The 27,839-nt window shown below is 45.0% G+C and overlaps 1 protein-coding gene across 2 annotated transcripts in view; it reads left to right on the forward strand.

The window, feature by feature from the left end:
* Positions 1 to 17,269, forward strand: part of Bmerb1 (bMERB domain containing 1) — a 106,490-nt gene extending 89,221 nt beyond the window's left edge. The window contains exons 4-6 of one of the 2 annotated variants that reach the window (XM_028858396.2): positions 10,913 to 11,027; positions 12,036 to 12,118; positions 15,293 to 17,269. In XM_028858396.2, the coding sequence (XP_028714229.1) occupies positions 10,913 to 11,027; positions 12,036 to 12,118; positions 15,293 to 15,504 (410 nt within the window). In that variant the 3' untranslated portion in view covers positions 15,505 to 17,269. The remainder of the gene's footprint in view (positions 1 to 10,912; positions 11,028 to 12,035; positions 12,119 to 15,292) is intronic. The other variant, XM_028858397.2, reaches the window with a different exon arrangement.
* The last annotated feature ends 10,570 nt before the right edge of the window (positions 17,270 to 27,839 follow it).

Here is a 27,839-nt window from a genome sequence, read left to right on the forward strand (position 1 = left end):
AAAATGGGAGTGGTAAAAGAGGTCAACTGAGTGCTATGACCAGTTAGCATATCAAAAAGGGGATCTATATGCTCAGTCTACATTCTGAGAAGTGGTTAGGTAAGAAGTTAGGGGTCCATATAGTTAGTAAGGCTGTAAGAAAGGAGGGTCCGAACTAAACTGTATAAAGCTATTACTTAAGGTCCACCTGACCTAGCCCGTGTCTCCTTGTGGAATTTACCTTAAATCAGGAGACTTATTATGTGGTGGTTTGGACTATTATTTCTGTTAATCCTTGAAAGTGGCTAAGGGAGGTATCTGATTCCAGTGATGAAAGGGGAGAAACAGATGGACTGGGGGGAAGGAAGCCTTTCCTGGGGCTGTTCTCCAAGTACCTTGAATGTATATGTCCAGAGAATGATCAGTCCACACTGTTAGCAATTCTTAGGGAAAAATCAATTGTGAAAACTATGAAGGTACACATGATTTTCATAACAGAAGACAGCTGATATATAACAAGCCAAATAACACCAAAAAGGTCCTTGGAATTTGGCTTCCTCTGAAAGAATTCCTTGATCCCTTCAGGTAAGTGGCTTTCCCATAACTAGCTGAGTTCTTATAATATTTTCCTGTGGCCTGTAGCATCTGGGCTCTGTTTCCTCTCCTTGAGGTCTCCCTACAGGCCCCTTATCCTTGTAGGGCTCCAGACTTATGTCTCCCTCTTAGAGTCTTCCGAGGTATCCACGGGCCATTTCTCTTTAATGGGCCTTGGTGGAAAGCAGCCTTTTAAGGCAGTACCAATGGAGATAACTCCCAGTGGAGGAATCTCTCCTCTGTCAACCTGGGCCCTGTGAATCAGGATTTCTATTCTATCCCAGGTGTTCCAGTTGAAAAGACTGCCATCAGGCAACCATGGGGCAATCGTAATGAGGTAAGTCCATGTCTAGAGTGCCTGACTATTAGAGAGGTTGAGACTACTGCTCTTTAGTAGTACTCGCAGGGACTCCAAGGCAGGATTTAGCTTAGAAGAAGTCTGTCCCATATCTTATGGGGTTACCCTCACCTGCAGACATTGGCCCATCAGCGTTCTTCTGTCAAATCGTTCCTCACATGGGGCACCAGTCTGTTGGGCTGACCAACAGGTAGGGCTGAGGCAGGACTGGTCCAGCCAGTCTCTCCCTAGGGCTGAGCAGGATGGTGAGTGTCGACAACCCAGACCTCCTCTGTCCACCAGAGAGAAGCACACTGAGCTGGGAGTCTTGTCAAAGCAGGAACTCATTTTATCACATCAGGAGTGGACTTATATAGGTTGGGGTGATGAGGGATGGGGTGAGGATAGCAGGCCAATGAGATGATGCCATTGTACTAGTAACCTTGGCAAGTGTTACTAGGCAGAGGCAATTCTAGATCAGGTTGAGCTGAGTCATTCAGATGTGGAAGTCATGTCTGAAGACAGGTCGCCAAACGAGCTAGGCTCAGGAAGTTATACTGGGCCTCATGCCCAGGCCTTATGGGGCCAACACCCATGGGATTGGGAGGAGTGGGGTTGTCTCTTTTCCTAATGAGGACTCAGTCTTGCAATGGAGGCTCCATAAATTAAACACAAGTTCATGCAGGGTATGGTGGCACACACCTATGATCTAAACACTTAGGAGGCAGGAGGCAAGAAGATGGCCCACACATTTGAAACCAGCCTGGGGTACTGACTTCCACTGTATCTCAAACAAACAAGGTAAACACAAGTTTATGTCAGGCAGGGCCAACTTTGACCTCAGGCAAGCCACTTTATTTTTCCAAGACTCAATTTTTCTTTCTCTGAAAACGGAATAGTAGTATACCTAACATCAGTCTCATGAGGGACTGAGAGGAACAGTTCAGTGGCAGAATACTTTCCTAGTATGTGCAGGGACTGGTGTCTGAACCCCATCACTGCAAAAGTAGGATAAAGCTGCCCAAGTCTAATTATCCCAGAAGTAAACGTACACTTTGGGTCAAGTATCACTTTGGCTCAGAGTCCAGTAGTGCCATTTTTATTATGTGTGGAAACAGAGAGAATAGAGCAGTCATGGGTTAATATTGGGGTCAAACCTACATTAGTTATCAGTGGTACTGATTATCTCATCCCTTTTCCCCCTAAATGACTTACCTCCCCAAACACCCTGGGTTAGGTGCCCCATCGGCCTTCTGTTTATCAAAGGACTAACCAGTCAAGTGTCTGTTATATTAGAGTTCTCTGGAGGAGCAGAAACTATAGGATGAATATATATTTAAAGAGGATTTATTAGGTTGACTTACATGATATACTCTGGTCTCTGCACACTGAGGAGGCTGAGAGCCCAGTGGCTGCTCAGTCTATGAGGCTGGATTATGCCTCAGTAGCCCCAATCTGTCCCTGAGGGCCTGGCAGGTTCCTGTAGAGCCACTGATTGTCAGTTCACATTGGAAGGCCAAAGAATCTGGTTCTGAGATCTGCAAAGGAATGTAACAGCCACACAGCAGCAGCAAGCTGTGTGATGACTTCACAAATGGTAATAAATAATAGGCAAAAGCCAAAGCTTTCTTTCTCACATATTTAATCCATACTGCAACCAAATGGTGCCAGTTACATTTGATGTCAGTCTTCCCACTTCAGATAACCTGATTAAGGAAACCCCTTATGGCTGTTCATGGTAGCTCTCCTTTGTTGACTCAGCCAATGCATCTCTCTCACTTCATGCCACTGATAGCATGTGTGGAAGTCTGGTAGTGCTAAGGGAGGATTATTAATAGACACAGCTTCATTTTCAAGAACTTGACCTTGGCAAGTGTAAAACTTGATTTATTGACTTGGCAAGTAAAAACTTGATTTATTTCTCTTAAAACTTGGGACTGGTTGGCATGGCTGGTGCATATAACAACTGGTTACTGAATGTTTGTACATGTCCCATATTATAGGCAATCTGGAAGTGATGTAATGTATACAAGAGGATATTCAGGGTCATATGTAAATACTAATGATGTCAGAACTTGGAAAAACTGATGCATAAGAATCATGAGTATGAGGTCTGCCTATTTCAAACCAACCAACCAAGCAACTTACAAGAACTCTATGACAATCTGTATTGAAACACTGGATGCTTAGAGTGGTCAAGGAATGTACCCAGAGTCACATAGCTGGGCAGAGAGGGCAAGTAGACCATCACAACCATCCTGTCTCTTCCAGACAGTAAAGGTCACAGGTGAGACAGGAGCTATAGGCCAGAGAAATCAGACAGGAAGCCATAGCATTGTTTAGGGAGGATAGATGGTGGCCCCATCTGAGGGAATGAAATGAGAAGCAAGCATGTAGGGGCATTAAAGACCTGGGTATGTGGCACAATAGGTGAGGTGGCTTTCTTTTTGCTAAGTGAATGAAAATAAGGACATGACTGCTCTGGTGTATGGTTGAGGATAAGGTTTTTATTGTAGATATGAGGAAGAGAACAGCCAGAGGCACCTGGAAGAGTCCAGACTGAACATGGCCAGCAGAATAGACTAAACCACTAGAGGAGGGAGATAAAGAAGGAGCAAGAGAGGAAGGGAAGAAAGGAGAGAGGGGCCAAGAGGATCAACAGAGATACACAGAGAAAGAGACACAAAGAGAAGGACACAGAGTCAGACAGAGAGACACATGTGCACACACACAGATCCCACCCTCAGGAATAGGCAGGTGGGGAAACTTAGGCTGTTGATTGACAGGAAAATGGGGTCTGTTTGACCTGTGACAGGTGGATCCAAGTCTCATGACAAAAAGAGATAAAAGTTTTAGCTATGCTAGCATTACCACTGAAATCCACATTGTAGAGAAAGCAGTTGATTCACACTTTTGAGTCATAGTAAAAGCTTGGGGACCCCAAAAATAATTCTGGGTTAAAAGCATGAACACTCTTTCCTCTGTCCAGATGGTTGGATACATAGATTGGAAAGAGATGTTTCAGCACAATGAGAAATACTTTAGTCAGTGTTTTCCCAGGGCTGTATTAATAGCTTATCAGAACTCCACTGATTAATGTTAAAACTCTGAACTTTTGAAGTCTTAATATAACAATAGCATAATGAAGGAAAGAAAACTGAAACATTTCTCAATTTTCACATATCTTAAATCATTTCCTTTACAACTTGCATTTACATACTGTAAAGCTACTTTCTTCAAGCCAGAGAGTGGTGATGCACACCTTTAGTCCCAGAATTCAGGAGGCAGAGGCAGATAGATCTATGTGAGTTCAAGGCCAACCTGGTCTACAAAACAAGTTCCAAGATAGCCAGAGCTACACAGAGAAACCCTGTCTCACAAAAACAACCAACCAACCAGACAAACAAACAAAATTACTTTCTTAGACCCCCACAATTTAAATAGACATAAAAAATTTATCAGGAGACACAAGTGGTTGATCATTGAGAGTAGTTGTTGCAAAGAAAGTTCCTTTAAATAAAGAAATATTAAAAATACATTGAAACCTGTTTTGTGAGTTTATCTCTTTCAAAGTGAAGTCAGTCAGCAAGGTGAACTGTGTCTGTGTCTGCCTTTTTCAGCAGGAAATCCAGTGGCTCTACAAAAGTGAGGCCAGATTTTACATAGGAAATGAACTGACCAAGCAGCTGCAGCCTTGAGGGGAGGAGCTGGGTGCTTGCCACTGCCAAACTGACAAAGCTACAGTTGGCCATCAACACCATCAGAGATCTGAGCAGGATAAATAATGACAGGAAGTATAATGGCCTATGTAGCAATTAAAATGACAGAGACTTACCTACTACCTAGACTCCAGTGGTCTTGATGGCTTCATTAGGGGACAGAGATTGTAGGTCTTTGTCACACAGGACAACATTACATCTTCAGTTACTGCACAGGATAACATCAGCCTTCAGCTGCCAGACCCAAAAGGTCTGAGAGATTTTTCCTGTGGAGGGGGGAACTTGGAAACTGACCTACTTTGTTGAGGCAGAGTAAAGCAGTCAACCCAACAGTGTCCTTAGTTTGTTCAGGGCCCTGATAGTGGGTGAGGCATGTGGCTGTCCTTTGCCTAAAGGTTAGCATTACCACAGTCCAGGTGGAATCATCTGTGCCCCATCTTCTTTGGACCTTAGGGTTGCTGTTAGGAGCTGGCATTTCTTCTATCATGGGAAACTTTAATTAAACATTACATGCCAAATTCAGCAGATCTCTGAAAAGTTTGAGGACCATTATCTATTAAATATCTCTAAGTTAAACAAACTTTAGTTGCTTTTAGTTACTTGCTTTAGGCTTAACCTTGAAAATTTATATAGCAGGAAGCCAAATAAAGCTTGTCACTGTAAATGAATTTCATTTGTAATTAGCATGACAATAAGCATAGTTCTGAGCACATTAAAGAATTTGACCATTTATAAGGTGACTGAGCATTAACTTGCAGGTTTTAGTTATCTAACAGTTTACAAATTAGTAGCTTTTATGCCTTTAATCCCAACACTTAGGAGGTAGAGACAGGTGGATCTCTATAAGTTTGAGGCCAGCCTGGTTTACAAAGTGAGTTCCAGGACAGCCAAGGCTGCTACACAGAGAAATTCCACCTCTAAAAAAATTAAGGAAGGAAGGAAGAAGAAAGGAAAAAAGAAAGGAAAGAAAAGGAATTTATAATTTTATCTCTGTTAAGTTTGAGTTTTAAAAATTTTAATTAAAATTTTAATTGAAGATCCTTAGATTAAAAACTTTAACCATATATGCAATAAATTTTAAACCATAAATACAGTCCACAGAAAGGCTGGGAACTTTTTTGATCCATTTTTAGTGTACCATTACAGAATACCAGTTTCTTGTATGACTCAGTTCATCCAAGTAGCTCAAGCTTTGCAAGCTTAGCAGAGACAGAGAGACTAGGCACACATCTTCAAATCAGTTACTGTAAACCTTGTGAGTTTACAAACCTTATTTATCAAACATACATTGTTATTTATTGTCTTTGTTTGGTTTTCTGTTGGTGTAAAGATACACCACAACCATAGCAATTCCTATAAAGAAAAACATTTAATTGGGGCTGGTTTACATTTTCAGAGGTTTAGTTCATTATCATAATGGTGCAACATGGTGGCATGCAGGCAGACTTGGTGCTGGAAAAGATGCTGAGAGTTCTACATCTTGATCCACAGGCACCAAGATTTGATCTGAACTAGGTGTAACTTGAGCATAGGAAACCTCAAAGCCCACCCCCACAGTGACATACTTCCTCTAACAAGGCCACACTTACTTCAACAAGGCCATACCTCCCAATAGTGCTACTCCCTATGAGCTTATGGAGGCCATTCAAACTACCACACTTAATCTAAAATTTTTAGAAGCCTGGTATTGAACAGTTAGTAAGGAAATATGTGGTTAGACATACACCTCTAACTCAGTTTCTGTTAACCCGTGTAGACATTTACATACTTATATCCTTTTTTATAAACTTTATAAAGTTTTTTTTATAAACTTTAGCAGTTTATCATCATACAAAAATCTATCCTAATCCAAGATATTTGGGAGACCTACTGTTACCTCCCTAGTCTAAAAAGGAGATACAATGATAAGCAGAGGGCTCAGTAGGACTAAGAAGTTTTATCATTGTTGCATTAGTTAGTTTATACTATGTGGTAACCTTAAGATGGTGGTGAAGTTACAGTACATGTACTCTCTTTTAACCTTAGTAAAGATGGCTGCCAGCCACATGGTTGCTTCTGTCTTGATGAGGTCATCACCCAAGATGAAGGAGAGCCATGTAGTTGCTATTCAAAAATATCTACTTTCTAAACAAGAGTTGAATCCAAGTTTTACACACACACACACACACACACACACACACACACACACACACACACAGAGTTGTAGATCTAATTTTGTTTGTTTTTTGAGACAGGGTTTCTCTGTGTAGCTCTGGCTGTCCTGGAACTCACTCTGTAGACCAGGCTGGCCTCAAACTCAATGAGATCAGCCTGCCTCTGCCTCCCAAGTGCTGGGATTAAAGGTGTGTAGCACCACCACCTGGTGTAGATCTAATTTTAAGAGTTGAATCACATGTAGCAAATTAAGATTACCTATGCTTAAAATTATAACTGTCAACCTTTTGTTATAAGTTTTAAGCTAACTTTTTGTTACAGATTTTACAGATTTTTTAACTATAGCCAATGAATTTACAAATCTTGAGATAGTTTACAGCATGGTCTTAAGAGATTTTTGGCTGGGCGGTGGTAGGGCATGCCTTTAATCCCAGCACTCAGGAGGCAGAGCCAGGCCTGTGAGTTCGAGGCCAGCCTGGTCTACAGAGCAAGATCCAGGACAAGCACCAAAACTACACAGAGAAACCCTCTCTCGGGGAGGTGGGGGGGAATTGTAGAGATAAAAGATTTTTAGGAGTGGAAAGTAGAAAAATCTTAAAGATAAGGGACTTTTGGAAGTATAGAACAGAGAAAGTTTAGAAATAAGAGATTTGGGGTTCATTTGTTTGTGCAGTAGCAAAGGTTGCTACCATATGAGAGAATTTGAAAAATTGAGTGTGTCATCTTTGGCTATTGATTGAGCTGTACTGAGGCCAAGCCATTTCCAGTAAGACAGTGAGGCTTTAATAAATCCCAGAGTCTGAGAAAAGAAGGAGAAAGAGCTGCAAAATGGAACTCCACCAGAGGGAGGGTGCCAGGAGGTGGGTGGGAAATGTTGATAAGAAGGATGTGATGAATGAATGAAGAGCATTGGCCACAGCTTGGAGACTTGGATCAGTGCTGGTTGGTGAGGCTACACTGAGTAAGTGTGAGGCAATGGCTCCTTCATTGTATGACTGGAAGTGCTGTCTCTGAGAATCCAGGAAAGGCTGGGGCGTGCTCAGCTAAAGGAGAACTAGAAAATGTTGGTAGGTGTCTGTCAGAAGCCTAGCACACCCAGAAGTCATCAGGTGGCTCTAGGTAAGGTCTGGAAATGTCGGAGTGCTGTGGATGGGAAAGAAGCTGTCCCCCAGACTCCTTGTGAGAGTCCCTGGGTGCTGGCACTGGAGGATAAGGCAGGGAGGGCTCTGTAGTGCAATGTGTGGTCTAGGGACTCATACCTAGGCCTCACTGAACAGGAGCCATGCACTTTCATCCAATGGGTGATAGTTGGTGACTGCATGGAGGTAGTGGTGGCTTTTGAGTCAACAAGAAATCTTTACCTTGCCTTCGCTTTCCAGGCAGCTCAGTGTGTCTTGTGTGTTCTATGTTCTACATCCACAGATTTAGCCATGAATGGACTGAAAGTACCCTTGGAAAAATAATATCCCCACTGAAAGTTGTACAGATCTTTTCTTGTCAGTATCCATGGAGGATACACATAACAACCATTTACTAAATGTGTGTGTTGTATTCCATGTTGCAGACAGCCTGGAAGTGATTTAATATATACAAGTATTTGGGGTCGTATACAAATACTGTGTGTGTGTGTGTGTGTGTGTGTGTGTGTGTGTGTGTGTGTGAGAGAGATCTCCAGAAACATTGTCCACCTCCCTTGAGACAGAGTCCCTCAGTTGCCCATTAATTATACTAGACTGGATGGCCATCAAAACCCAAGGATATGCTTCTCTCCACTTTCCCAGCACTAAGATCATAAATGGATGCCATTATGCCTGGCTTTTCTGTGGGTCCTGGGGATTGAACTCAGGTGCCCAAACTTGAAAGCCAAGCATCTTACTGTAAACTGAGCCATCTCCTAGGCCCCATATCATGACCTTTCCAAAGCTCTGTGTCCCTATCTGTAAAATACACACAAGAAGGCTCATAGTGCAGTCATATTAGCAAAAACAAAACAAAACAAAACACAAACAGAACTGAATACATGTCCACAGGCCAACCTAGACTACAGCTTAGCCTCAAGGCCTACAAAGCATGACCCCAGCTTCTGTTGGCACAGGAAGTGGGAAGGGACATGGCATTTGTTGAATACCTACTGCACACCCTATGTCTCTGTGGCAACCCCTGGAGCTTGGCCTTGGGTGGAACTCAGAAAACAGTGATGATCCAGCAGGGGGTTCTAAGGTAGGAGGTGGCCAAGGACTCAGGTTGAAGGAGACGTTGGAAGCTGCTCTCTGTTGAGGGTTAAAGGGTTCATCTGCTAACGACAGCCTTGTTGCAGACATGAGGGGCCCAAAAAATAGAAAGAGGGCTGAAGACGAGACTAGGAAAACTATGAAACGTAAAGCCACTGTGGGCTCTCTCAGTCCAGATCTCTAAGGATTAAAATGAGGGGCAGCGTGCCCATCTGCCTGTCCAGGGATGGACACTGACAAGTTCTTTGAGATCTGGAAACAAGACTAGAGGTGAGAGCACAGCATACTGTCCCTCGGTACCCATGGAGGGCTGATTGCAGAAGGCTATGAAAATATGAAGAAAAAAAAAACCATAAAGTTGTATTTTGTATGTTTGTTTGTTTTTGTTTTTTAACAGGCTGACCTCAAGCTCATGATCCTCCTGCCTCGACTTTCCAAGTGCTGGCGTTACAGCTATGTACATCATCATACCTACCAGTCCATCTTATATAAGTCCCTTCCATACAAGGGCTGGGGAGATATCCCAGTTGGTAAAGTGCTTACCTTTTAAGCATGAAGACCTGCATTTAATCTCCAGAACACACACACACACACACACACACACACACACACACACACACACACACACACAGTCAGGCATTGCACCTGTACTTGTGATATCAGTGCTAAGGTGGCAGACACAAGAGGAAACCCTGTCTAAAAAGAAAAGTGGAGGCTGGAGAGATGGCTTAGTGGTTAAGATCACTTGCTATTTTTCAGGAGAACTGGATTCATTTCCCAAACCCACACAGAGTAGCTCACAACTGCTTATAACTCCAGCTCCAGAGCATCAGAGGCCTTCTTCTGGCTTCCACAAGTACCTGCAGCCATATGGTGCACACTCATATTCTCAGGCACACACATACTCAGCAAAACAAACACAAACAAACAAAGCTGGACATGGTGGGGCATGCCTTTAATCCCTTCACTCGGGAAGCAGAGGCAGGTGGATCTCTGTGAGTTCGAGGCCAGCCTGGCCTACAGAGCAAGATCCAGGACCACCAGGACCACATAGAGAAACCTTGTCTCTAAAAACAACAACCCCCCCCCAAAGCAAACAAATCAAAACTGTTAGACAGAACCTGAGGAACAACACCTGTCCTAGTTAGGATTACTATTACTATGATGAAATAGTGTGAGCAAAGGAGCTTGGAGAGTGATGAGTTCATTCAGCTTGCACTTCCACATCACTGTTCATAATCAAAGGAAGTCAGGACAGGAACTCAAACAAGGAAGGATCCTGGAGGCAAGAGCTGAGGCAGAGGCCCTTGAGGGGTGTTGCTTACTGGCTTGCTCCCCCTGGCTTGCTCAGCCTGCTTTCTTATAGAACCCAGAACCACCAGCCCAGGGATGGCACCACTCACAAAAGGCTGGGCCTTCCCCCATTAATAACTAATTAAGAAAATGCCATACAGGCCTGCCTACAGCCCTATCTTATAGAGGCATTTTCTTAATTGAGGTTCTTTTAGGTGACTTTAGTTTTTGTCAAGTTGACATAAAACTATCTAGCGCAATACCCAATGTTGAGCATTATCCTCCACCTGCATGCATACACATGAGTGAGCACACAGACACATATATGTGCCCATTTATACACATAAACAAACACACAAGAGGTCATGTTGCCTCTTCAGGTTTACCCAGTGAATGAAGTCACAGAGCCACGTGTCCAATCCTGTCCCTCAGACTCAGTGTTTCTACTACTTACACTCATTGACTGTTTTGTTCTTTCTTGAGACGGGGTCTCACATGTTGTCCCAGGCTAGCTTCAAACTCACCACTCTCCTGCTTCAACCTCCTTAGTGTTGGGACTGCAGACAAGCACCATCATAGCTGCCCCCCTGTTTTCTTCCTCCCAGAAAAAGAAAAAACCAAGCTGCAGAAGCAGAGAGAGGAGGAGTTAATCCAGAAGATTCACAGACTGGTGCAGAAGAGAGATTTCCTGGTGGATGATGCTGAGGTGGAGCGGTTAAGGTGGGGCCGTCAGATCCCAAGCCTCTCCCCCTGCACCACCCTACAAACCCCCTGTCTGCCCCTGGGACTCAGGGCCTTGCCTGACAGGCGTGGCCTCTGCCATTGCTCCCCAGACACTGAACCCATTGACAGCAGAACCTATTTCATATTCAAGAAAAACGCCATTTCATCCCTCAAAGTCCTCTTTATCTCAGCTGATTGCCATCTAGGCAGGTGGGCAGGAAGGAATTCCATCATGTGATAGAGGACAAAGTGCCCTACATATTGTCTGGATGCATCAAAACTACTGTCAATACTTACAAACACTGCCCTCATGACAGTGTCTCCCATTCCCAGCTCTGTGCTTTCCTCTCCTTTTCTCCCCCTCATGCTGTTTCCTATCTATTTGTACCTGGAAATCTTAGCCTGGAGCCCCCCCCCCCAGCTCTGGAGTTGTTCAACTAACTAGAGGCCCCTAAGAATGCCAGGTCTGGGTGCAGCTGTGCGTCTTGGATATTTTGTCCCAGGACAAAGCCTTTGGAGTCTCTCTCCATGTAGGGGGCAACTTTCTCTTCATTGCCTGTGTCCTCTGAGAACTTTGCCAGAGTCAGCTGGGCTGCACAAAACCCATTTTATTCTTAGCAGCCTTGAAGGCAAAGGTGACTTTCTCTCTGAGATGAGCCCTGAACCTGTGGGAGTCAGGGTGTGTGGGCTAGCTTGAAGGCACAAGGATGCTTCCCAGTTCAATGAACCCCAGAAAGGTGCCTGGGTCCTAGAATGTCCTTATTTCTGCCTTGAGGTCTCATTCTAGCTCTGAGCCAGCATTTATACAGTGGTATGTGTCTTCATTAGAGATACAGTTCACCTAGCACAGACTCACACACCATATGTACACGTTACACAATAACATATCCACACTGCCCACAAAGCTCAACATGTCTGCTCTCACTTAGCCCCTTTCTGGGTATCACTGGCATTTTCTTTGCTGACTTTATTTCCCTCTTCTCTTTCCCATGTCCATCTTCCCAGGGAACAGGAAGAAGATAAGGAAATGGCTGATTTCCTGAGGATCAAGTTAAAACCTCTAGACAAAGTAACCAAATCTTCAGCCAGTGAGTGCCTGCATGGTTCCCCCCTTCCCTATGACAGAGAAGATTTCAAACAAGTGAGGGCAGGGGGCATAAGACATGCTTTATAAATATAGCTCGAGCATGGGATGGCAGCAGGCAGTGCCAGGCTCATGAGCCTGCAACTTGTGCAGTTTCCCAGGTCCATGCCCTGATGTGCTCCATGCTTGGTTTAATGTTTTGCTACAATGGTCTTAAAACTTGTAGTAATTTTGGTTTCAAGAGCCTTGTGCTGTCATTTCCCCCAGTATAAGCAGCTGGTTCTGCAGAGCTGTCCTTCCACAGTCCCATTTGATGCGTTTCATTAAAGGAGGAGCTCCAGCTGCTGTTAGGGCTGGAATCTGAAAGAGCCAGAAACACAATTCTCAAAATAATTATTAGCTTTAAGAAACACCCAGAGCAGAAAGAGTTTTGCATGAGACAAATTTGGGAATACCTCATGTCCACCAGATGTTAAAGTGATCAGGGTTTCTGTTGCCAATGTCTTCTCTTTTTTGATATAATGTTTGGTAGAAATCTCTAACTGCTACATTAGTGAGGTCCCTTTCAGTTTTAAGAAGTATATATCCTGCCAGGTGGTGGTGGCACACACCTTTAATTCCAGCACTCAGGAGGCAGAGGCGGTGGATCTCTGTGAGTTTGAGGCCAGTCTGGTCTACAGGACTAGTTCCAGGACAGCTAGAGCTGTTATACAGTGAAACTCTGTCTCGAAAAACCAAAAGGCAAAAACAAAAACAAACAAACAAAAAATAAGTGGATATCCTTGGATATTGGTGGTGCACATCTTTAATCCCAGTACTTGGGAGGCAGAGACAAGTGGGTCTCAGTTTGAGGCCATCCTGGTCTACATACATAGAACTAGTTCCAGGCCTGCTAGAGCTACAAAGTAAGACCCTACCTCAGAAAAAAAAGTACATACCTTATTAAATTTAGACTAAGAAAATGGGGAAGAGTTGTTCAAGAAAGAAGAACTCAACCTCTGGGACACAGCACTGTTAAGCCTGCCTTTCCTTCTCCCCACAACTCATGTCCTTTTCCACTAGCTCCATGGCTCCTGTGTGCTGGACCTGCCAGAACAACTTGAAGGAGTAAAGGTTTATTTGAGCTCCTGGCTTCAGAGGTGTCAGTCCACCATGATAGAGGGAGCATGATGGAGAAGAATAGTTGACATGATGTCTAGAAATAAAAGAAAAAAGATCATAGGAAGGGGCCAGAACAAAATGTATCTCCCAGAGGCATGCCCCAGTAACTCAATTCCTCTAAGTGGGCCTTGCTCCACCTTCTTCCAACTCTAGCAATGCTTTCATATTAAGAATCCTTCAAGGGATGACTCCATTAATTAGGCCAGAGCTTCACATTCTAACCTTCTCTGGAATACCACCATAGACACATCCAGAGGTATGCTTTACTAAATAGATAATTCTCAATCCAATCAATTTGAAAATTCATATGAACCATCATAATCTGATAAAGAGGTCTCCATGGGCCAGAACCCAGAACCACAGCTTGGCATCTCCAAGGTAATGCCAGACTCTTTTTTTGTTTTCTTCCCTTTTTTTGGTTTTTCAAGACAAGGTTTCTTTGTGTAGTTCTGGTGCCTGTCCTGAATCTTGCTCTGTAGACCAGGCTGGCCTCGAACTCACAGAGATTCACCTGGCTCTGCCTCCCGAGTCCTGGGATTAAAGATGTGCTCCACTGCTGCCCAGCACCAGACTCTTTCTTGTACTTTAGTCAGGGTTCTCTAGAGGAACAGAACTTATAGAATGAATCTCTCTCTCTCTCTCTCTCTCTCTCTCTCTCTCTCTCTCTCTCTCTCTCTCTGTGTGTGTGTGTGTGTGTGTGTGTGTTACTTTATTCTATCCATGTTCCTACATAGAAGGTATATGTCTCTGCTCTCTCACCATGTTATTAGGTGGAGTCTTTCTATTTGATATTTTATAGAAGAGACAGGCTAGTGAGGAAACTGATTTTAGGCAGGGCTGTGTACCTTGTGGTTTTAGTGACCAATACAAGAGAGCCCTTCTGTATTCCTCATACTTGACAACCATGTTTTCACAGGTCATTAAAGGGTGGCACAAAAAAACTGGACTTGTAGAACTTCTCAAAGTGGTGCACACATCTCATACACACAGCCTTCCATAGGCAACAACCTCTAGGAAGATTATCTCACAGTAAAATTTCAAAACTCATGGAAAATTGAATCACTATGACAGGAGTCAGTGGATACAACAAAGAAAATGACTTCCCAAGAACCTGATAGGAGAAGCCATCAAGATGGCTCAGTGGATAAAGACACTTGCTACACAAGCCTGACAACCTGAGTTTGATCTTCAGCACCCATGTAAATATGAGAGAACTTCACACAGTAGTCCTCTGCCCTCCACACATATGTGCCCTACACACACACACACACACACACACACACACATATATATATATATATATATATATATATATATAAATGATAAATAAAGCTTTTAAAAAATATTAAAAAAAACTATCTTGAAGAGACAGTGCACTGGGCATATTGAAATTATTAAAGAGACAAGAAACAAAACTCAAGATGAAATAGAACAATGTTATGAAAAAGAATAAACAGACTTGCAAAAACATTAGCCTCATTAATAAAACTTCTGTGGAAGAAAAAAATTAAAAGGATTAAATAAGGAGACACAGTTGAAAGCATGCTTCATAAAATGGAAGGCAGTTCTGAGGAAATTACTCAGGATACAAAACAAATAGGAAGCAGTGGAAAATACAATAGCTTCTACAAAGAGAGAGGGCAGAATGACAAGGTCTAACTTATATTTAATAGGTATTCTGAAGGGGATAAAATGGAGGATGACCAGTAGAGCATTCTGAAAAGATAACATGAGCATTTTCCTAAATTGAAGGGTGTGAACCCTCAGGTTAAAGTGCCTTGAACAAAATTTCCCACTTATCCTGCACTAGGCCTGGAAGCTAACATGATGAGAGGAACTGACTAGGAGATAGGCTAAAGCTTCACTTAAAACCTGAGGAATGAATGACATGAAGGTCCATGAATGATAAAAATAAAATGCATAGCCATTCTCCACAAGGCCTGGTCATGGGTTGGGTTTGGGTTGGACTGCCAATGGTCAGGGCTTTCTTGTCCTTACCTTTCTCTCTTTCCCTCTGCTTTTCCATTGCTGCAGGCTCCCGGGCAGAGAAGAAGGCAGATCCCCCACCTAGCAAGCCAACTGTGGCCAAGACAGGCCTGGCACTCATCAAGGATTGCTGTGGGGCCACCCAGTGCAACATCATGTAGCCCCAATGTGGGGTACCCCAGAGCCATGGGGACCATCCCCCCACCCTCTTGTCCTCATAGCCCCCATTTTACAGGGGTTTAAGAGATTTCCAAGGCAGAAGGGGTTGAAGGCAAGCCCATGACTGCTATCACGGGCCATGGGTATGGCAGGTGGGCCCAGCCACTGCTGTGCAGAGTGTAGCAATAGAAAGCCCCTCACTGTCGCATGGCCCTCCCCAGAGCATGCCCAACCCAGGAGTCTGTCTCATTGTTTATCTAACCACCAAGAAAGCCCCTCCCTTAAAAGAGTATACCCCCACAAACCCATCATGTGAACAAACTGGGAAAGGGGCATGCCCCCTAGGTGTGTATGGCTGCGAATTCCAATAATCTAGCACCATGTTGGACCCATTCCCCATCCACCCTCCCAGCTTTGCTGTCAGATACAAGTCCTGTTCCCTGTTTGTCCTCTCCCAGGGACTATAGCCTGGAGGGTTCCACACAGCCCACACTCCTCTTAGGTTCCATTATGATCACTTTCCTAGAGGCACTGGCCTGTCTGTGAGGGCTGAGTTTGTGTGTAGTATTGGGTTTACGCCTCCAGCTCCCTCCCATCCTGTATCTGGTCATAGTTCACATCAGGCTCCAGGTTCTTTCTCAGTTTGCCATATCCAGCCCACAGTGGAGCAGGGTGGGGAGAAGTGGCCAAGAACAGTTGCAGTGCTTGGACCAGGTTGCAGAGAGCTGCAGGTGCCAATGTCAAGGTTGAGTGGTCGAGAAAGGGATCCAGAACAGATGCCAACCCACATCCTCTTCACCCACTGAGGGATGCTACAGGGAGTACCAGTGAGGGGTCACCCTGCTGGCCCAAACACATCTCTGTAAAGAACAATTGACAGGCAGGAAAGGAAGCCTGACCCAACTGTGTCCCGTCCGTCTGATGGTGTGTTTGAACCAGCCCCACAATTCCTCCTGTGTAACTTGATGTACATTTGCCATGGCCAGCCTGGCACAGCCTGTGTGACCTCTCTGTGCGTATATGTGTGTTGTGATTGGCCTAAATAGTTAGCACCAGTCAAGATTTGCTGATGTGCAAACTATCCATCAGAGAAAATAAAAATGAAAAACACAGACACCGCATTTTATAAGTTCTTACCTCTTTCTTGATTATGGACATGTACATAGGAAATCATTTTAAAAGTACAGAAAGTATATAAGAAAATTTAACCACTCACAACTTTCCCATGACCTCTGATATTTTGACATATTTCTTTGAAGCCTTCTCATACATTTCTTTTGTCATGATTGGCATCCATATTGAAACACTTTATACCCAGCTTTCTTTTCAGTTATTATTATTCCACATAGGTTCCTCCTACATCATTAAAAGCTCTTTGTTAATGTTAAACACTCTTCATAAATATTTATAATGGCTGTTTAGTACTCCATCTTGTGGACATGCTATCTTACCATTGCCTCATTACTGGGCATCTAGATTGTCCCTACCTTTTCCCACATTACAATAAGGTCATGATCAATATCCTGAGGAGATAAACCCTCATCTGAATTTCTGTCTTTTTTTTTTCTAAGATAGACTAGAAGAAACATTGTTAGACCATTAATAAGAAGCATTTTCAAAATACTTGTAAACTTGGCTTGGGGTATAGCTTAGGTAAACTGCTTGCCTCACATGAACAAAGCCCCTGGGTTCTATCTTGACTTGTGTATAACCTGGGTGTGATAGGGCATGTCTGACTCATAGCACTGGGGGGAAGTGGATATGGGAGGTTAAGAAGTTCAAGGCCACCCTTGGCTACATGTTATATTTAAAGCTAAATAAGATCTCCATCTCAAAAAAAAAAAAAAAAGTAAATGGCTTTGGAATTGACTTCAGTTCCAGCTGTGGGACTTCAGTTCCAGCTGTGGGACCTGGTGTCTTGGTAGGGTGGACAGTGTGTGTCAGACCAGACCATGCACTGTTCCAGATGAGTTTCTGCTTCAGCCTACAGGCCACATCCTGACATCCTATCAGTGAAGATTCTCAGTAGGGAATTTGTCAGAATACTGGTCTCAGGGGGACACTATGTTCTCCTTCAGTACCCTAGACCACATGTGAAGCCAGGCTGTATGTGTGTCCTAGAACAACCACAATAAGTGAGCACAAACTGGGGGCTCAGTACCACAGAAATCCAGCATGAAGTCAAAGGTCCCTAGGGCTTTCACTGCCAGGGCTATGTGTGGGCAGAGTCCCTCTTGGCTTCATTCAGTTCCTAGGAATCTTGGGCCTTGGTTGGTTTCAATGCTCCCATCCCTGCCTGTCTTCAGGCATTCTCCTTGTTCATCATGTAAGACACCAGTGATAGAGTTTAGGGCCCTAACTCAGTCTGACTTCATGATCTTCTGGATTCTAAATGTCTGGCTGTGTGGCTCAGACTTGGTTGCTGTGATGGAATGCCTGATAAAACAGCTTAAAGAAGGAGAATTGTAAGTTCAAGGTTTCTGAGGGATCTACCCATGGCTGCTTAGCTCCATGCACTTGAGCAGGACAGAATGCAGTGCAGCATGTTGGAGGAGTCCTGTACCTCACAGTGGGCATCAATGCCCACCTTATCTGGCTTTCCACTTCTATTCCACTAGGGCTCCCAGACTGTAAGATGGGATTCTGCCACATACGGGGTAGGTCTTTCTCTCTTTGGAAACACCTTCATAGATACAGTTAGAGGTGTGCCTTGTTGATCCCTCAGGTATCTCTTAATCCAATCAAACAGACAAGATGAACCATCAGAGGTAGACATGAAATTGGGGCCTATGTAATTCAACTTCTTATAGACTCTTTTTACACTCTAACACAAAACACTATGACAACACAAAGGGCTCTCTGCTGTCCCTTCCCCCATAGAAAACACAGCAAGCCAAAGGGCCAAGAAGAGCCAATCCCTTACAAATATCCTGCCTCCAGTACTCACCTCACTAAGCTCCCAGAATCCAGTACCACTAAATTCCCAGCATCCTGTATCTCACTAAGCTCCAGCATCCAGTACACCCACTAAGTTCCCAGAATGCATTACCTCACTAAGCTCCTAGCAGACCAGTATTATTTCCTGCTATTCCATTATTGGTTTTGAAAATAAATATCTAGGGCCAGTAGATGGTTTGGTGAGTAAAAAAGTACTTGTCACACAAACTTGATCATCCCCAGAATCCACCATGTTGTTACTTTTCTATTGCTATGATAAAACACCATAGTCAAGGCAACTTCTTTTTTAAAAAGCATTTAGAGGGTTAGAGTCCATGATGGTGCAGTATGGGCATGGTGGCAGGAACAGTTGAGAGCAAACATCCTGATCCACAAGCAGAGAATCAAGAGTACACTGGGAATGGCAGTGGTCTTTGGAAAGCTCAAAGCCCACCTCCAGTGACATACTTCCTCCAGGAAGGGCACACCTTCCAACCCCTCCCCACCAAACAGCCACCAAATGGAACCAAGTATTCAAATGCACAAGACTTATGGGGTACATCTCAAAAAAAAAAAAAAAAAAAAGCCAGATGCAGTGGCAAGCCTCTGCAGCCTCAGCCCTCTGGCATGAGACGAGAGGCAGGAACAAGACACTCACTTGCCCAGAAGCTCTTGGCTCAGTTAGCTTGAAATACACAGCATGGCAGAAACAACAAGAGATCCTGCCTCAAAGGAGAGAACTGCCTTTGAAAGTTGTCCTCTGACCTCCAATGGACACCTTTGCACATGTGCATTCACACTCACTGTGTATTTCACACACACAATTATACAAGTTATAAAACAAACACTTACTTGTGGTTTAGCGGACAGGGCAGGATGAAATTGAAAGATGATGCTCTCAGATCACCAGGGCTACCACAAAGCTGGGGAACCTTGAAGACCATAGGACCCTCCACACCCAGACTCCACCCCTGTGGAAAGCATCAGAACTCTCGGAGAAATCTCCTCAGGGCAGGCCCCCAAGGAAATTCCAATACCCATTTATTGTGCTGAGTAACATACACACATTGGCTTGCTTGCATCTCCTATTGGCCAACAAAGCAGATCCTCTTACTACCTCCACTGTGCAGCTGAGGAAATGGCAGGACACCATGGCCCAAGTCCCATGGCAGTTGGTAGGGGAACCATCTTTCATTGCTCATGCTCCTATATCCCTGGCAGTTCATTTTCTTCTTACTGCATTTAAACACATCTCCCATTTAAGCAAATACCTCTCCCCTTTCGTTGCTGTCTTTCTCAGCATCTTCACAGCCTTACGTTTTTTGAGGTGGCCATAGCCTTGCCACCCCCACCTTCCTAGTCTCCTGAGTCTACTTGTTTGTCCTTCTGGGGTTGGGACTTGTACGTGTTAGTGCTCTACCATGGAGCTGCTGCCAAATCTCTTAAGTCTCTTTTAACCTGTTTTTTTAAACTCACCAGGAATACAGCTATGAGGTTACATCTGGCTCAAGCACATGAGCCAGCCTGGCCTCTAGTGCCTATCATAGACACATGCTTCCTACCTCCCAGGAGCACCTCCCTTTATTTTACTTGTTTTTGAACTTTTTATTTACAGATGTGTGTGCATATGTGTGCCACATGTGTGTATGTATGCCACATGTGTGCAGGTATCTGTGCAGGCCAGAAGAGGGTGTCAGAGGCTATGGAGCTGAATTACACGAGGTTGTGAGCTGGGAACTGAACTAATACCCCTCTCCAAAACAACCAACACTCTTAACTGCTGAGCCATCTTTCTGGCCTCTTATTACATAGCCTCCTGCCATGTAGGTCAGGTGAACTCAGTACCTAGACGGGCTTGGCCACAGGCTCTCTCAGACTTGCAGCATCCTGTTCTTGCCTCTCAAATGCCAGGGTTATAGCCCAACTTCCTGGTCTCCTTTAAAGCTTCCTGGTCCTGGGGACCCTCAGCGATTGTGCTCTTTTCTCTCTTCTACTCCTCAAACATCTTGGTTAGCCAACTACACTCAGACAGCTTCCTAGACATGTTCTTCAATCAAAATCTCTGCTAAACTCAGATCCATCCTGCATCTGCACTAGAATACAACATGTGCATTAAAGTAACACATCCTAAGCAAGGGCTGGCAAGCTGCTGTCTAAGGCCCACTGCCTTCTGTCTTTGTAAATAAAGCTTTCAAAACATTGACCTTGATGTTACATACATACATACATATATATATGTGTGTGTGTGTGTGTGTGTGTGTGTGTGTGTGTGTGTGTGTGTGTGTTTGGCCTGCATGTATGTGCATTGCCTGCATGCAGTGCCTATGGAGAAGAGAGTATTAGATTTCCTGGAACTGGAACTGGAGTTGTCACTGCCTTGTGGGTGCAGGGAATCGAGCGAGCCCCGGTCCTCTGGAAGAGCAGCCAGTGCTCTTAACCATTGAGCCACCTCTCCAGCCCCTGGAAATAAAGTTTATTGTAAAAAAAAAAAAAGGTCACTCTCACTCATTCCCAGATCACCTCTGGGTGCTTCTGTGCTAAGTAGGAGAGTTGCCTATTAAAGAACACATGGTCCACAATTTAGTCTCTGAGCCTTAAGACAAAATCGGTCAACTTCAGGCTGACAAGATAGCTCAGCAGGTAAAGTACTTGCCACATAAGCCTGATGACCTGAGGTGGGTCCTGTGTAGAAGGAGAGAAGTGATTCCTGAAAATTCTCCTTTGACCTACATACTCATATTGTGGCATGAGTCTCCCAACCCCCATCCGTGCCCTGCACACTAATAATAAATCTTTGGAAAAATCAGTTGACCCAGTCTAACTTAGTACTAAGTTTCTTCTAAGGATTTCCATGTTGGAGAAGGGAACCCCTGTTCCCAGCTGCCCTGTGGGAGACCAGCTCCCACCTTTTACAGGGTTCCTATGAAGAGGACAGAGGCATAAGGAATTTGTAGATAGAAAGATAGTGGAGATGAAACAAGAGAGAAACACAGGACAGCTTTGGAAGGATAAAAATCTACTGGTCCCTTCTGTCTCTTCAAAAGGGCTTTTTATAACAACGCCAAGGGGTGGGGCAGAAGACCTCCCCCTTGCTAGATCAAAACATAACACACAGCCAAGTGCAGAGCCTTCCAAACACCTGGTAACCATGCCCATGGTCAAGTCATCCCCTTATGCAGCCCTGCTGGTAAAGCAAGCTCAGATCTCATTAAGAAACCTCTGTGGGCTCCCACACTGCCCAGGGTTATCCCAGGATGTGCCCTCTTGCCTTTGGCTTCTTTATTACACATTTCTACTCAACTGCTACATCTTCAGCATCTACGTCATACGTATCTCTAGAATGTGGCCTCTCCTATCGTAGGCACTGTCATTACTTTGTCAATTTTTGTCAACTACAACCACTCATTAATCCTTCATTAACACTCATTCCTTAAATACCTTCACACAGCAGCCTATTGATTTTTCCTAAGCCATTTTTATGGTAAAAGAAGAAAACTGGTACTCGACACAGAGCACAGAGGTTCCTTAGCTCCTCTTCTACCTTCTCTGTTGCCTTGTCTCCTAGATCTTCACGTTATTTCCCCTGCCAAAGACATCTCGGGTTCCTCACCAGCATTTCTTCATGCGGCTCTGCCTCCAGACGGATCATGCTGTGCTCTACAGCTGAAGTGATCTTTGCAAAGCATAGCTGTAATGAGGGCTGCTGCTTGTGGTCCTCCTGTGCTTTCCTACAGGCCTTAGTGGGAGAGTCCAAGGTCCTAGGCCAGCTTTCTCAGGTCCACACAATCTAAGCCTTCTGTCCACCCTTTTCCCAGTCCCTCTAGATTTGTGCCTTGGTTCATAGTGACTTAAGGGGATGGAGACAAACTGAACAGGAATTGCCAGCAAAGAAGGAAGACTGTGCAAAGAGGAGTGTCCAGTAGTAGGAGAAGATGCTGTATAGCACCCAGTAAAGTACCAGGGTAGAAGCCAATGCATCAGACAAGGAAAATTCCCTCATTGCAGTGCTGCAGGGCAGTAGGGCCATCATCCCCAGTTGGTAGATGGGTAAACTGAGGCTCAGAGTGGGGAAGTGATGAACTTTAAGTCACATAGCATGTATTGAAGTGATGGAGTTTGGTTCAGGGACCAGAAGTCTTGAGCTATCTATGTGAGAGTCTGTCAGATCTGGTGCTCACTTTATATGTGTGATTCTAGCATCATCATCAATACACTGGCTGTGAGGGACCAAAAGGAATTAACTCATGGTCATGTCAGTAGTCAAGTCTCAAAAGAACATTCAAGTTCCATATCCCTTACCCTCAGGGCATGATTCAGCTCATGCACAATGTAGAAAGCTGTAGTTCCACTGAGCACAGGGGACACCACCAGCCAGGACTTAGACACCTGCCACTCTTAAGACAGCAGGTGAGCATCACGGCTGGGCCAGAGTGCTGAGGCCAGGAACAGACATCAGGCATGTTTCAATTTGTGGATGTGTGAGGTAATTCCATTGGTCAGTGCAGTCCTTGGCAGGTGCTGGGAAATGGATTGTGTGAACATTATATCCAGTGAGAAAGACAGAGGTCAATAAGGAACTTGGAAGCAGAATGGAATCTCCTTGAATAGTGGGGTTAGCCAAAGGGACTGAGGCTTCACCATGGAGCTATATTGCTCAGAACTAAACCCCAGTGGAGCTCCACCTGAGTGAACCCAGGACACTGTCTTCACGTCTCTTCACTTCCCGTATCCAGCTTTTAAGATACTGGAATGCATAAGAGGACCAGGGGAGCTTAGAGTCAGGCATGTGATAAAGGAACCTGCCACCAGCAAGCCTGAAGACAGGAAGCTAGAAATGGGAAGGCTGCTAAGCTTTGCTGTGGTTCTCAAGAGGTCAGCAGGAGGGATGTTTCAGGGGCACCACAAATGATACAGTTCTGATACCAGCCAAGGCCCCATGCCATGCACTTTCCCAAGATTCTTGCATGTCCCCAGGGCAGGTCCCATGATAACCTCTGAACCTCAGCATCTTCTGGCATGAGATTTGCCACATCTCTCTTGTGTGACCTGACACATGGCTCAGGTCACTCTTCTCCATACACTCCAGGATCCAAAGTTGCAAATAAGGCCCCAGGACACAAAACCAATGTAGCATGAATCTTAGAAAGTCTTATTAATTAAATCAAACCTGAGGCCAGTTATTGGGGTCAATGCTGGTAGATCAGAGAGACAAAACAAGCCACAGCTATCTCACCTTGCCAATTCCTCAGCTGGTCCTGTTTCCTCAGACTGGAAGCCTCTGAGTCCTCATCCAGAATGAATCTCAGCTGAATTGTGTTGCTCCAAAGCCTGAAAGCTTAACCAGCCAAATGCTTAACCAGCCAAATGCCTCTAGTTTCTGGTCCTCACGCCTTATATGCCTTTCTACTTTCTACCACCACTCCCTGGGATTAAAGGCTTGTTTTCTGGGATTAAAGGCATGATGAGTCACCATGCCTGTCTGTATCCTTGAACACATGGATTTCTGCCTCTGGAATGCTAGGATTAAAGGAGCGTGCTACCACTGCCTATATGTTATGTTTAATATTGTGGCTGCTCTGTCTCTGACCCCAGGTAAGTTTATTAGAATGCACAATATTTGGGGGAATACAATACCACAAGCCAATCTTCCAGAATGTCTATGAAAGTAGAAGGGTTTCTACCATGGCCACCTACCTGGAAAGAGACTGACCGTGAATTAGATTTCCTTTCTCCAACAGTTCTGCCACCTTCCGTGTCCTCACCCACTCCAATTTCCTTCCTGCTCAATTACAACACTTGAGAGCAGTGGTTCTCAACCTTCCTATTGCTGTGACCCTTTAATATAGTTCATGTTGTGGTGACCCCCCCCCCAGCATAAAATGATTTCATTGCTACTTTAGAACTGTAATTTTGATACTGTTATGAATCATAATGCAAATATCTAATATATGACCCTCAAAGGGGTTGACAACTCAAGGCTCCCTCTTGATTTCTCTCTTCCTTCCTCCTTATGGGCCATATAGCTATGTAACACTTGGGGTATCATGGGTTGTTTTCCCTAGTCCTGCTGTGGAACTAGAAGGTGCAGAGGCAGTAGGAATGTGGAAGGAGACCTTACATTCTAGAGTTCAGATTTTCTGTGGAAGGAATGATAGGAATGAGAAGCTGAGGGTAGGTACTTTGTACACACACACACACATGCACACAAGCACGCACATACAGGTCAAAAATTAGGTGTCTAATTATACTCTACTTTAGTTTTTGAGACAGAGTTTCTTAAAGAACTTGGACCTTACCTATGGCTAGACTGGCTGGCCAGTGAGCTCGAGGGCTCTGCCTGTCTCGGCCTGGCTGCCAAGCCTAGCACTGTAGGTGTGTGCTGGGGACTGAAGTCAGGTTCTCATGCTTGTGCAGTCGACACCAGATCCACTGAGTCATCTCTCCAACTCCCTCAACTTTTTCTGCAAACTTTGCTATGGTGAAAGGTATTTTGAAGGCACTGCCCAGTGGTCGTTTGGAGCTTGTAACACTGAATTTCCCATACACTACACCTACTGAGAAGCAACTTGTCTCTTTCTTCCCAAGGGGGTAGAGGTGGGGATGGAGTGGGGACTCCATAGCTGAACCTGTGAAGGAAGTCCTTCCTTCCCAGACTTGTTTATTGGGAAGGCAAGCTTGCCAGGAAGCACAAACCAGACATACAGGAAGTACATGTCTCCAAGGAAGAACATAGAATCCATCCTGGCTCTAAATGAAAGGCTCTCCTCCACACAAGGAACAGGAAGCAGGGCTGGAAAATGCAGGTTGTATTCACATGGAACCAACAGTCCAGCCACACGCCTAAGCCCCCAGCAACCCTTAAATGCCACACCATCTCACCCGATGCATTCCAGACTCAGTTTGCTATACAGCTGATACAACTTTCCTATCCTCTTGACAAATGATTTATATGGTATTGGGAATAGAATCCAGGGCTTTATGAATGCTAAGCAAGCATTCTACCAACAGGGCTACCCACATCTCCAACTTGTACACTTAACATTTCAGGAGGAGTGAAAAACTGAGGCCACTGGTATAAGGTGACTGGTGTAAGGCCCTCAAGCCACAAGTGGTCAGGCCCTTCCCTCGAGGACCTCCAACTGCCAAGTTCCATCCACAGAACACTCTTAACTGCCCTAACTGCTGGACACAGCTCCCCCCTGCCCCCAACCCTACAGACTAAAAAGCCAAAGCTCTGGATGATCCCACCAATGTCTACCTTGGAAAGCTCCACTGCCCTGTAGCCTGTTCAGTTTGCTGCTGTTTCTCACCTGAGCAGAGGCAGCCACCCTCCTGTTTTTTTTTTTTTTTTTTACCTCCCAGTAAATCTCACATGAGATTTGTTGTGCTGTGTGACTTTGTGGTATTTCCTGACTCCTGACTGCCAGGATACCTTTTCATCTGAGTTGTAATGGTTACATTTGGATAGGTACTACTAGTGCCTGCATTTCCCCTCATTGTCTAAGCCACCTTGTGACCCTATCCCTCATCTCCAGTTCACCAGCAACAGACTCACATTCCTGCTCAGCATTCCATCCACCAGCAGCAATTAGGTAAGTTTCCCCTCTGGTTAGTATAAACATTTCCCTGAGTTCAAGGAAGTAACAGGTACCCCTCTGGAATTCTTTCTTGGAGGTGGAGGCACCCCTAGCCATGGTCTTTAAGGCTATGGCTAGCCTTCTTAACCTGACCCCATCCCCTCACACTTGGAGCTGCAATCCTACAGTTTTCTTAGGCTAAACCAGGCTATTGTGTCTGTTCCTGCCCATTTCTCCCATCTTCCCCACAAAGCAAATGGCAGAGCAGAGCACAGTACACAGAACAGAGCACAGGGCACAGAACAGAACACAGAACACAACACAGAGCACGGAACACAGCACAGAGCACAGAACACAGAACAGAGCACAGAACACACAACACAGAGCACAGAGCACAGAACACAGAACACAGCACAAAGCACAGAAGAGAGCACAGAGCAGAACCCAGAGCAGAGCACAGAGCACAGAGAACACAGAACAGAGCACAGAACACAGACACAGAAAAGAGCACAGAGCAGAACACAGAGAACAGAGCAGAACACAGAGCAGAGCACAGAACACAGAACAGAGGACAGAGCACAGGGCACAGAACAGAGCACAGGGCACAGAACACAGACACAGAAGAGAGCACAGAGCAGAACACAGAGAACAGAGCAGAACACAGAGCAGAGCACAGAACACAGAACAGAGCACAGGGCACAGAACAGAGCACAGGGCACAGAACAGAGCACAGGGCACAGAACACAGAACAGGGCACAGAACACAGAACAGAGCACAGAAGAGAGCACAGAGCAGAACACAGAGCAGAGCACAGAGCACAGAACACAGAACACAGAACACAGAGCAGAACACAGAGCAGAGCACAGAACAGAGCACAGGGCACAGAGCAGAGCACAGAACACAGAATAGAGCACAGAGCACAGAAGAGAGCACAGAGCAGAACACCGAGCACAACACAAGGCACAGAACAGAGCACAGAGTACAGGGCACAGAACAGAGCACAGAACAGAGCACAGGCCACAGAACAGAGCACAGGACACAGCACAGAGCACAGAACAGAACACAGAACAGAGCACAGAACACGGTACACAGAGCACAGAACACAGAAGAGAGCACAGAGCAGAACACAGAGCACAAAGCACAGAACACAGAACAGAACACAGGGCACAGCACAGAGCACAGAACAGAACACAGAACAGAGCACAGAACACAGAACAGAGCACAGGGCACAGAACAGAGCACAGAACAGAACACAGAGCACAAAGCACAGAACACAGAACAGAACACAGGGCACAGCACAGAGCACGGAACACAGAAGAGAACACGGGGCACAGAACAACACAGGACACAGCACAGAGCACAGAACAGAACACAGAACAGAGCACAGAACACGGTACACAGAGCACAGAACACAGAAGAGAGCACAGAGCAGAACACAGAACACAGCACTGAACACAGAGCAGACAGCACAGAGCACAGCACAGAGCACAAAGCACAGAACATAGAGCACAAAGCGGAGCACAGAACAGAGTGCAGAGCACAGAGCACAGCCCACAGAACACAGAACATAGAACACAGAGCACAGAACACAGAACAGAGCAATCAACAGCTTTTGCCAGAGCAGAACTGAGGGAACACCCCCACCCCACTCCTGGAATGGAGCTGTAGCACTTCTGTTGGGAAAGCCTTCCCTTCAGCAGATCTGGCTGGTCTTCACAAGGCCACCCTTAAAATGGTAAATTATGAAAAAATCCAAGAGGTCATCCAGGACAAACATGATAACCTCTCAATTACTAGACTACCTTACAAAGGCCCTCTTACAATACAGCAATCTGGATTTCAAGACCCCAGATGGAAAGCAACTCTGGATGACCTTCTTCTCCCAGTTTCCCTGATATTAGGGCT

This window comes from Peromyscus leucopus, chromosome 8b (genome assembly GCF_004664715.2).
Source record: "Peromyscus leucopus breed LL Stock chromosome 8b, UCI_PerLeu_2.1, whole genome shotgun sequence".
In the NCBI taxonomy this organism is placed as follows: domain Eukaryota; kingdom Metazoa; phylum Chordata; class Mammalia; order Rodentia; family Cricetidae; genus Peromyscus; species Peromyscus leucopus.